General features: G+C 33.2%; 1 protein-coding gene across 3 annotated transcripts in view; it reads right to left on the bottom strand.

Moving 5' to 3' along the window:
• Positions 1-12,903, bottom strand: part of mRpL44 (mitochondrial ribosomal protein L44) — a 132,865-nt gene that overhangs the window by 77,444 nt on the left and 42,518 nt on the right. For all 3 annotated transcript variants that reach the window (XM_090409664.1, XM_090409673.1, XM_090409682.1), the window contains exon 4: positions 2,356-2,431. In XM_090409664.1, the coding sequence (XP_090265790.1) occupies positions 2,356-2,431 (76 nt within the window). The remainder of the gene's footprint in view (positions 1-2,355; positions 2,432-12,903) is intronic.

Genomic DNA, 12,903 nt, shown 5'->3' with positions numbered 1-12,903 from the left:
ACTCAACATCACCAGAGTTAAAGATCGGTACTATCAACGTAAGAAGCCTGAATGGCAAAGAAATAGAGCTAGCTGAGGAATCAGATAAGTACCAGATCGACATAATAGGGGTGATTGAAACAAAAAAGACCAAAACTGGTGAGATCTTTCTGAGCAATAAATACAAAATGTTATATTCAGGCAATGACAATCAAGGAAAAGAAGGAGTAGCCAGAGTATTCAACACAAAATACGAGGCTAATCTTCTTGAATGGCAGTCAGTCTCAAGTAGAGTAATGTGGGCAAATATGAGAATGGGGAACTGGACAATGAGACTTATTTGTGCCTATGGTCATACAGAAGGTTCTACTAAGGTAGAAGTGGAGGAATTTTTTGGGGCTCTAGAGAAAGTTACTGACACAATGAAAAAGGAAAAGTTGGTCCTTGTTGGGGATCTAAATAGCAGAGTAGGAAGTGATTGTCAAACATACAAAAATGTTTTGGGAAAGTTTGGAGAAAAGAGCAAAGCTAATAATAATGGCAAATATCTGTTGGATTTCTGCTCAGGACATGGACTGGTTATTACTAACACCATGTTCCAACATAAAAATGTGCACAAATTCACATGGAGAGAAGAGGCTAGGAATAAGAAAAGTCTCATTGACTATGTTATTGTTGATAGTGATGTTTTCTCCCTGGTGCAGGACACCAGAGTGTATAGAGGATTTGAAATTGGAAGTGATCACTATTTAGTCTTGAGAGGGATAAAACTGAATTTCATATTGAAAAGAATAACATGTAAGAAAGTTTTAAAGCGAATAAAAGTTGAGCAGCTCTCAGATGAACTGTAGACTAAAATACAGAAAGATTATTGAAAAGAAAATGAAAGAGTTTGAGAACAGGAATCAAACCTTGGAGATTCAGTGGCAAACTCTGAAGAAAACATTGATTGATTCTGCCAAAGAGGCACGTGGTGAGGTTGTGTGCAAGGATAAAAAAATCAGAACTCCCTGCTGGACACAGGAAGTTAAAGAGGCAGTGAAGAAAAAGAAGAAAGCATATCAAAAGTTCCTGCCAAATAAGCCAGCTTTTACTCTTACAGAATACAAAGAAAAATATAAGAAAGCTAAACAGTGTGTAAAACTAGCTAAACAAAAGTCATGGGAGGACTTTGGCAAGAATATAGAAAATAAATATCAAGAAGGTAGCAAAATATTCTGGAGGTTGTTGAAGAAGCTTAGGAATGGAGGAAAGAGTGCTGCAAAAGGAGTTAGAGAAGAAAAGGTGACATGAAAACAGGAGAAAAAGATATCCTTGAAGTATGGAGTAATTACTTTGAAAAACTGCTAAATGAAACAAGTAGTGATCACAGCACAGTGATAAAAAACACTGACCAGGCATGCAGTCAAGAATACATATCCATACTCGAAGTAGAAAAAGGCACCAAAGGCTTGAAATGTGGAAAGGCAGCAGGAGTAGATGATATTCGACCAGAAATGCTGAAGTATGGTGGTATAAAAGTCTTACAGTGGCTGCACTGCATAGTTCAGAAAGCCTGGACAGAGGGACGAATTCCCGATGATTGGAGTAGAGCTCTCATAGTACCCATATATAAAAAGGGAAATAAAACTGCATGTGAGAATTACAGAGGTATTTCCCTACTGAGTGTTCCTGGCAAGATCTATGCAAGTATACTTGAGAAACGGTTGAGAAGAATTGTGGAAGAAAAGCTTGGTGAAGAACACCAAGTTTTCAAAAGTAAATAAAAAAACAACAACAAAACCAATACTATATTGACATCGGAGGTCGCAGTACCTCTCAGATACAATTTACTATGAAATATCACACACATAACATTTATATAACACGTGTTAAACCAATGACTGCATACACAATGTGGAATATCATTCATAATATATGCATGCACAGCTATTCATGACCTCCAAGCTATACACTGGCTATGTGTAAGAATATTAATATTTAAAGGATTTGTTTGTATCTGTCAGATCAGCTGCGACCTCCACAGGGTTAAATGTGAATCTGCAAGATTTAACCCTGTGGAGGTCGCGGCTGATCCGACAGATAGAAACAAATTGTTTAATATAAATATTCTTACACATATTCAGCGTGTAGCTTGGAGGTCATGAATAGCTGCACATGCATATATTACGAGTGATATTCCACATTGTGTATGCGGTCAGTTTTGGTTTAACACGTGTTATGTAAAGGTGTGTGATATTTCATAGTAAATTGTATCTGAGAGATACCGCAAGAGATAAACGTAAGTCTCATAGGTTCTTATGCATTCTATAAAACATATAATAATTATCATTTTTACTATGTGTCCTTTAACAAAGTAAGTTAACAAATACTAACCATACTCCTTCTTCCGGCATAAGTGGAAAGGAATTTCGTAAAAAAGGCTTGATAAAATCTGTAATCACTTGCATCCCTGAAATGATACAGCTACATAAAATATTATATAAATAACATCAAATAATAAAAATAAAACATACAATAAAAAAAGTTTTTTATTGTATGTTTTATTATTATATAAACTCTTATTATTTTAGTATTAGTATATATTAGTATATATACTAATACTAAATAAACTTATAGTATATAAACTTAGTATTAAATAAGTATATAAAATGAGTATATATAAAATATAAAAAATAAAAAATAATAATATAAAAAAATAAAATATAATATAAAAAATAAAAAATAAATAAAAAAAATAAAAATAAAAAAATAAAATATAAAAAATATATAAAATATAAAATTAGTATATATTAGTTTATTAGTATATAAACTCTTATTATTTTTAAATAAAATTTACTCAACTGGTATCCCCCCCCCAATAGAATAGAAAAAAGCAATTGTGATTTCTATCTTTAAGAAAGGTAACAGAGATGACCCTAAAAACTATAGAGGTATCAGTATACTAAATTCATGTTACAAAATATACAGTAGAATCTTAAATAACAAACTAATGAAATATTCCGAAAACTTTATTCTTTTCTCTATTAATAATAGAGAAAAGAGGAGAATATAATTTAGAAACACATATTGCATTTATTGACTTTGAAAAAGCATTTGACAAAGTTAAAAGAAACATATTATTTAACATATTAAAAGAAAGACAAATACCAAATAATATCCTAAAAGCTGTCACAAGTATATATGAAAATAATCAAATACAAATAAGATTAAATCATGAGCTATCATATACAAGAGAAATAAACCAAGGGGTCCGACAGGGATGTCCCCTCTCAGCAACTCTTTTTAATATCTACTTAAATGAAATAATAATAAAATGGAGTAAAAATTTACATCAAGGAATTAAACTTTCATCTACAGTTAACTTAAACACTCTCCTCTTTGCAGACGACCAAATAATAATTACGAATTCTGAAGATAACTTACAGAAAGCTATTTTAAATCTAAATGAGATATCCAAAGATTATGGTATGATAATATCAAACAGAAAAATCAAAAACTATGGCCTTTAAAGGACAAGATCCAGCAAGAACTAAAATAGTATTAGATAACAAGATCTTAGAACAGGTGAATTCATTTAACTACCTAGGATGTATGATCACTTATGAAAATGAAAAAGATATAAACATAAAAATTGCAAAATATTTAAAAATAACAGGAGTAATTAACTCTATATTTAAACCAAACCTAGTTCAAAAACAAACCAGGCTAAAAGTATACAATACATTAGCCCTACCGGTCTTAATGTATGGAAGCGAAATCTGGATAATAAAACAAAAAGACAAACAAAGATTAACAACAGCAGAAATGAAGTTTATGAGAAAAACTGCAAAGTATACCCTATTTGATCACAAAAGAAACGAAGATATTATGAAAGAATTAAACCAAGAACCAGTAATAGAAAAAATTAAAAAATATAAACATAAATGGATGGAACACGTTCAAAGAATGAAAACAGAAAGATTACCAAAACAAGCCTTAAAGTACAAACCATTAGGAAAAAGAAAACCAGGACGTCCTCTTAAACGATTCAACGATGACTTCTAAGGCAGGAACTGGCCATAGTAGGCCTAAATCCTTGATACGTATGATGATGATGATAAAAAAAAGTTCTTAGTTATCTTAACAGCAATAGCAAATAAACAGCAAACAAGAATTTTCACTGTGTTTTTATCTGATATATAAAGCAAACTAGTTTAGCAAAGTGAAGAAATGTGACATGTCATGAAAGTGTAATATATACTTTTATGGCGATAACATATTAACATCACTAATAATTGCTAAAAGTATATGCTATATTTTCATGATAGCCTTTATGATAGTCCAAAGAATTACATATCACTTGATTAAAGACTTGGATTGAATCTTTACAAAAAGCATACAAAAATGCAAGTCAATACTTTGAGGAATTATGATATTCTTAAGCTTCTTTAATTTTTGGATAAAGTTATAAAAATAAGATGATGAAAATATATATTTTGTATTTGTTTTTATATATATATATCCTTGAGTGTGTTTTTCCTATGCACTTATAAAGATTTGTACAACGAATATTATTCTGTTTCTTTCCGATACATTTAAAATTTCTGCAAAATTTAAACAAATCTCATATTTTATATACACTTATCTCAGTCTCATAAGTAAGACAAGAGAATTTTAATACAAAAGGAAAGATTGTTTAATTAATATAAAAATTATACAAATACGATTATTTACAATTTATTTTTAAAGAATTTCATAAAAGATACACTTTCTCTCTCAATTTAATTTTAGGAATATAAAAAATATTCTAACAATAAAACCAAAGAAATTGCTTTCCAGTATATTCACAATACGATCAGTTTCAATAAGAGAACCATTTCGCTCTGACTCAAAGTCACCCTTCTCAAATTATTCTCCTTCCTTTTAAAGTGAAAGAAATATCCTTGTCCTACCTCAGTACACTTTAGAATAAGCAATTACCAGAAAAATCACCGTGCATCAGAAAATTATCCATGAGGAAAAAAACATTTAGAATAATCTGTTTGCTTTACTTCTCTAAACAATCTTTTAATACTAATAAAATCAGTTCTCCTTTCTGTGTGAATACAGTTTTCTTCTGGTCTGCAGTATTAGAAGAAAACACAACTTTCTGTCTTGAAGCAAATACAGAATGAAGAAAGCAAAGAGTAGACCAAAACTGCTATTGGAATTTACTCTTTCCAAACTTGTACTACTGTTTGGAAAGAGTAGTACAAGTTTATTCTTTAAAAAAAGTTGCCTTCCAGTTTTTAGATCCAAATGGTGGTCATTCACCATTTGAAGGAAAAATACTTGCAGATAAATGTAAAGGTTTCTGAATCCATTCCTTGAATTTTTTACTTATTTCTCTCTAAAAAAAGAACTCTATTCTCATTCCAATTTCCAAAATAATCAACCCGAAACAACTCAACAGTTGTTGGTAGTTATTTATTTTTAATGTTGCTCTCATCTATGAAAGGTTATTTGTTAACCTATAGTATATTTTGTACTGAATTATAGCCAAAGCAACTAAAGCCAGTGTGAGACCAGTTGTGTTATGTTTGTAAATTGCATGTGTGCTTTTATCTATTTTGTGAGATGAAACTCCTGCCACCTTCATGTGAAACTGGCTAACTTACCTTCAGATAAAAAAAACTCTCAGAAATCTAGCAGGTACTTACTATCATTATTAGCTTTGTTTTTTTTTTTGTTCAAATTTTCCTAAAAACATTGCTGTATATCTGAGGTTCATTTCCTATTATGCTGTTTAATCTCTAACAAGGACCAGCTTTTCAATTTGCTTTATGGAGGCTGCCTTTGACTCAAAAGATTTCTCCACTTCTTTCTCACAGAACCTTCTGTAGGATTATAGCCACAAATAAGTTTCATAGTCCAATTTCTCCACTTTGAAATGTGCCCATATCACTCTACTTGAAGCTTTCTGTCAATTAAGAAGTTCATCTTCACGTTTAGAGTTTGACATTATACCTACTCTTTCCTTTCCTGATCAGTCCTGCCACAATAGAACATCTTGTGTTCATTATTAAGCATAAATACACCTATTTTTTCTTATTTGTCTCAGTAACACTAAATATGCAACATGGTACATGTCTAATTTTTCTACTTTTGACTTCTTTCAATTGATGCTTCTTAATGTGATGACACCTATCTTCACTTCTGCTGAAATTTGGTTGGAATTTGTTCCAGTAGCTGATTTTTTACACTATTCACTCTGTTTCCCTGATGTAAATAGCAGCCCCTGTCTAACCAGTCAACACTCAGTTGGCAGGAAAATTCATCATGTTATACCACCATTTTGTTTTGGTTAAAGCCAATAAAGGGTACAATTTGGTCTGAGTCCCAAATTATGACTATCCTCACTCATTCAGTATCCAGCTGGATACCTATTAATGAGGTTCACCATGAGATGAAGGTGAGACTGAATATTAGGTCAGGAGTCCTTAGTTGGTTCTCCACAGTCCTTAAAAAGCTATGTGGAAGTCTCCCCCCAGTTATCCAGCTTGGCCCCTTAAGCAACCCGAGGGCTGCACAGAAATTCAAATTCTGAATTATTGGAAGAGATATTCTCTCACTGCACTTATCTATAAAAAGAAGACTCAACAACTAATGGCAGAACTCCAGAGGAATTTCTGTACTGAGTGTTCCAGTAAAAAATTTATAAGCATACTTGAGAAGAGACTAAGTAAATATGTGGAAGACACATCTGAGGAAGAACAAGGTCAGTTAAATCCAAAAGGATGTTATCAGAATTAGATTTTCATTTTAAGACAGATGAGAAACCAATAAGGATCTGTATAGAATTTGTAGTTCAGGAGAAGACAAACAATAAGGTGCCAAGGGAATAAAAAAAGCTCCTCAAAATGTTACATTTTGAAGAGCTTTTTCTGATTCTCCAACCATATCGGCTTTGCTAATTCTGTAGGTTATTGCTATGCTTAAGAGTAGAAATCACAGTAAAAATGTAACCATTAATGGTGTTAGATTCAATAGGCAAGATTTGAAGGGTAATGAAAACTTCAAATATCTGGAATAAACTTCCATCATTAGAAAGTAATGGAGGTTTAGACCCTGGTGATAATGAGGAAGATTTTGCTAGGTCAAACTTTTTTTTTAACAATGTAAGTAGTTTACTTTGGGTCAGTGTGGTCTCACTTAAGTGCAAGCTTTTGATTAACAAAAGTTACTTTTTGTCTCCATTTTGACTTATGCAACAGATATGGAGACTAACAAAAAGAGACATGAATAGAACACAAACAATGGAAATGAAAATTTTAAGGACAATGATGGCAAAAACAGGAAAGACAGAATAAGAAATGTGGACATTAGGAATAATTTAGGACTAAAAAGTGTTGAAATTTTTTTTATTAATTCTCGCATGAAGTGGTTTGGCCATCTAATGAGAATGAACTTAGAAAGAATACCAAGAAGAATGCATGAAATGAAATTTGAGGGGGGGGGGGAGAGAGAGACCAGTTAAGGAAAGATCTAGAAAAGAGAAACCTGAATTGGCACAGTGTTATGAAGAAAGAATTTGGGAGAACAGAAAGAAATGGGGAGATTTGATCTGGCTGACCTGACAGTTTCTGTCAGAACAGTAACTGCTAAAGAAGAGAATTGCTATATCTTCTTTTTTTGGCATCTTTTGCCTATACTGTCAGCTTATTTAAATCATTCTAGAGAATATCTATATCATTTTTATCAACTAATGCTCTAGCTCTAGTTGATAAAAATGATACTGAATAGCTGCAGCCAAGTACACAGCACATTGTTACCCACCTGCCTTCTGGATTCTGCTTCACCGTAAACTACTCTTTAGTATCTCTGCATCAGTCATCCTTTGCTGTGTATACATCTCCATTTCTTCCAATTCAAAAAAGAACCAGAGGAGGTTGATTATCCTTTACACTTTTAGACCTTGAGTATACAGTCGGATACTGTTTTTATCATACACTAATTTCTCATCCACTGCTAACGTCCTCCCCATGAGTATTCTTATACAATGGAACTTTGAGCTGCTTCCAAAGCTTATCATAATCCCCTAAGCTGCAGTTTCAAATATGCGCCCATTCTTTACTGAAAATTCCATCATTTGGCTCTATTATATAGTGAAACCTGTGAAGTATTCATAACTAAAACTTCACACATATACCATAGTAATTAATTTTTTTTAATAATATGCTGATATTTCCTCTTAAGTACCTCAAGACATCATCAGTACAGTTATTACAAACAATACTAGGAATTACATTCAAAGGAACAGTTAGTGCACATGTTTGAAGAAATGATAATAATAATAATGAAAAATTATTACACAATCAAACAGGAAAAGTTGGTCCTTGTTTGGGATCTAAATAGCAGAGTAGGAAATGATTGTGAGACATACAAAAATATTTTGGGAAAATTTGGAGAAAAGAGCAAAGCTAATAATAATGGCAAATATCTGTTGGATTTCTGCTCAGGACATGGACTGGTTATTACTAACACCATGTTCCAGCATAAAAATGTGCACAAATTCACATGGAGAGAAGAGGCAAGCAATAAGAAGAGTCTCATTGACTATGTTATTGTTGACAGTGATGTTTTCCCCTGGTGCAGGACACCAGAGTGTACAGAGGATCTGAAATTGGAAGTGATCACTATTTAGTCTTGAGCAGGATAAAATTGAATTTCATATTGAAAAGAATAACATGTAAGAAAGTTTTAAAGCGAATAAAAGTTGAGCAGCTCTCAGATGTGAACTGTAGACTAAAATACACAAAGATTATTGAAGAAAAAATGAAAGAGTTTGAGAACAGGTATCAAACCTTGGATATTCAGTGGCAAACTCTGAAGAAAACATTGACTGATTCTGCCAGAGAGGCAGGTGGTGAGGTTGTCTGCAAGGATAAAAAAATTAGAACTCCCTGGTGGACACAGGAAGTTAAAGAGCATACCAAAAGTTCCTGTCAAATAAGTCAGCTTGTGCACTTAGAGAATACAGAGACAAATGCAAGAATGCTAAACACTGTGTAAAACTAGCTAAACAAAAGTTATGGGAGGACTTTGGCAAGAATATAGAAAATAAATATTAAAAAGGTGGGAAAATATTCTGGAGGTTGTTGAAGAAGCTTAGGAATGGAGGAGAGAGTGCTGTAAAAGGAGTTAGAGATGATAAAGGTGACATGAAAACGGGAGAAAAAGATATCCTTGAAGTATGGAGTAATTACTTTGAAAAACTGCTAAATGAAACAAGCAGTGATGATGGCATAGTGGTAAAAAACACTCACCAGACATGCAGTCAGGAATACATATCCATACTTGAAGTAGAAAATGCCATCAAACGCTTGAAATGTGGAAAGGCAGCAGGAGTAGATGATATTCGACCAGAAATGCTGAAGTATGGTGGTATAAGAGTCTTACAGTGGCTGCACTGCACAGTTCAGAAAGCCTGGACAGAGGGATGAAATCCCGATGATTGGAGTAGAGCTGTCATAGTACCCATATATAAAAAGGGAAATAAAATTCAATGTGAGAATTACAGAGGTATTTCCCTGCTGAGTGTTCCTGGCAAGATCTATGCAAGTATACTTGAGCAACGGTTGAGAAGAATTGTGGAAGAAAAGTTTGGTGAAGAACAAGCTGGATTCAGGCCAAATAGAGGCTGTCAGGATCAGATCTTCACTTTACGACAAATAGTCGAGAAAGCATGGGAATATAACAGAGATCTGTATTTAAGTTTTGTCGATTTGTAAAAGGCATATGACAAGGTGCCAAGAGAGAAGCTATTCAATACTCTACAGTTATATGGTGTCAATGGGGCATTATATCAAACAATACTTAGTCTTTATTTGAGTTGTAAGTCAGCAGTTAGAATTGAAGGAAGTACAGGAAGATGGTTTAATGTTAAATCTGGTGTGAGACAGGGATGTACATTATCCCCCTCTGTTATTCATTATCTGTATGGATCACATTATGAAGGAAAGTGGTATTAAACATGATATCAAAATTGGAGATGTTAATGTCAGCTCTTTGCTTTATGCAGATGATGTTATACTTCTGAATAAATCCACTACAAGTTTTCAAGATTCCCTGACTAAATTGAATAACTGTTGTAATAGATATGGTATGAAGGTCAGCAATAAAAAGACAAAGACAATGAAAATAGGCAGAATCGTTGAAAATGTCAACTGTGTTGTGAATGGAGAACCTGTGGAACAAGTGAAACATTTCAGCTATTTAGGCACGATTTTTACTGAAGATGGTAAATTTAATATAGAAATAGACAACAGAATCAACAAAGCTGGTATGGTAGGAAGTCAATTGAATAAATTCATATGGAATAAGAGAGAAATTAGTCGGAACACTAAATCAGCTGTATACAAGACAGTGTTCAAACCAGTTTTAACTTATGGATCTGAGAGCTGGGTCAGAAGTAAAACACTTGACCAAAGACTAGAGACCGCAGATATGAGAGTCCTGAGAAAGATTATAGGCGTGAACAGATGGCGCATCAATGGCAATATCATATTAAAAACGAGGATATTAGGAAAGAACTTGACATCGTCAACATCCAGGAATGCATTAGCAAGGCTAATCTCAGGTGATATGGTCACTTAAACAGAATGGGCGAAAAAAGATTAGCAAAACAAGTGTTCTCTGCCAGGTTATCAGTAAAACGACCCAGAGGAAGACCAAGATATAGGTGGATTGATATGGTACAAAGTGCCTTAGACGATAGAAATATAAGATCTGATAATGGTGGAGTCTCGACAAGTAACAGACTGATTTGGAGGAAAATTGTTGATAGGAAGTTAGTAATGATGTAATTTTTTTTTTTTTTTTCATGTAGTACTATCATATCCTGTACACCCTTTAAGGTACATGGCAGGAATTTGATGATGATGATGATGATGATAATAAAAATAATAACAATAATAATTCAGCTATACTTAAAATTTAATTACATATATCTGATAAATTTATTTTATACAATCGAGGATATAATTTCCCAGACTTTTGGGATAGTGATAGTCATATGGTTCAGATTGTGTCTGTGACGTAAGGCTTCAGCACTTTCTTCATATAAATGCTCATGTTTATAAAAGGATCTGTGTAGCAGCTTGGTGTTTTTCCATTGGATCCTATGGTTAGGGTTTTCAACTCCATGTTGTGCATCTTAAGATACTTAAGACGAAATATCTACATATTATTAAAAAAATTGAATTACTGTGGTATAAGTGTGAATTTTTAGTTCCATCATTTGGCAACTTCCCAAGTCAAGGCTTCAGTAAAAGGCAATGTAGCTACCTTTGTTATAGATAGATCCTCTGATTATATCACTAGATCCAGCACTCTTAAACCTTAAGTCCTTCTCCATTCAATTATTTCTTAGTAGGTGTATAAATTTCATTTCCTTTCCAATCTCTGTCCCCTAGTTAATGTTCTCTATAATATAATAATTATTCCACCTGCATTCATTGTGCCAATGCACATCATCCAAGCAATAGTAAATCTGCACGATGGTTACCTAAAGCTGCACCCAACCATTTATTTTATCCTGTTGGCCTCTATTTCGCAGCCCCTCTATTTCTACTGCCTCAAAGGCAGTGATATCATCAGTAATACTGCTACCTATTCATCTGATATCATCAGTAATACCTCTACCTATTCTCTTTCTCTCTCTATCCTCCCTGAAGATCCTATACCACTAACATTCTATCCCTATAACTACATCATCTGCTGTTAACAAGTCTCATTAGCATCTAATTTTTGACAAGGATTGCACTCACCAATGCCAAAAATTCTTTCCTCTTGTTCCAGATACAGTAATGCCCCACATTACAACACTTTGCTTTATGACACTTTTCAATCATGATAAATTCACATTTATGTAATGACACATTCACTCATACAATGGTTTTAATGACATGATGTGGCCATTAATCAACCAATGCACGTTAATCACGAACTGTGTTTGTATGATGGTACGTTGCGTCCTTCAATTGGAAAAGGCCTAAGTTTGAGTCTCGTCATGACGGGCAGAATCTTTATATGGACTTTTTCAATCGAAGGTGAGTTAGCCCGATCTCATACAGAGGTAGAAGGGTTTTTTCTCCCAGAAACTCGGGTTTTTCATCCTGCATACAGACAAATCAGCCCTTTAGAACACATGCAATTTACAGACAAAAAATACTAGCTTTGGTGGTGGTGGTGATGGGCAGTAGATGCCGCTGATGTAGATGATTGGTGGTAGAGATTCGGTGTGGTGGTGGAGACGGAGAGGTGTACAATAGGTGTCCTCCTGCGATGAGTCTTCGGACCCCTTGGAGGTGTCACGAAAATAATAATAGTAATAATAACATCATTGCTCGCTACATCTCCCTGTATTTTGCAGCGAATTATAAACTATTACTATTATTTTATTATTAATGGCAAAATAAAATTAAAAGTAATGATGTTGTTGCTTCCATGAAAAGAAGCAGATGTGTAAACCTATTACATTACATGCTAAGATTAAAATTATTAAATTTAGTGATGATGGTGTATTGAATACAGATAGGCTATAGGCTAAACTTGCCTTGCCCTACTATATCACAGTTGTTAAAAACAGAGATAAAGTTCTTTGTTAAAAACAAAGATAAAAATAAAGATTAAGTGAAGTGACAAGTGCTACACTAGTTAATACTATAGCAATACAAACTACAAACCCAGCTACACAAAATAATTATTTTGTTTTGTTTATTAAATATGTGTAATCCATATGAATGTATCTTTGTTTAAAACAGTACAAACAATAAAAATAAAAACAGTACTTTTTTGCTAATGGGTCTTTTGTTTAAAAGACCCATTAGCAAAAAAGCTATGGTATATAGCTTTATATACCATAGCTATGGTATATAGCTATATATTTTGGTACTGCAAAGT

Source organism: Typopeltis vanoorti, chromosome 2, assembly GCF_054136105.1.
Source record: "Typopeltis vanoorti isolate ZY-2024b chromosome 2, IOZ_Tvanoo_1.0, whole genome shotgun sequence".
Classification (NCBI taxonomy): Eukaryota; Metazoa; Arthropoda; class Arachnida; order Uropygi; family Thelyphonidae; genus Typopeltis; species Typopeltis vanoorti.
The sequence above is the reverse complement of the archived record's forward strand: the minus strand, read 5'-3'. Positions and strand labels throughout refer to the sequence as shown.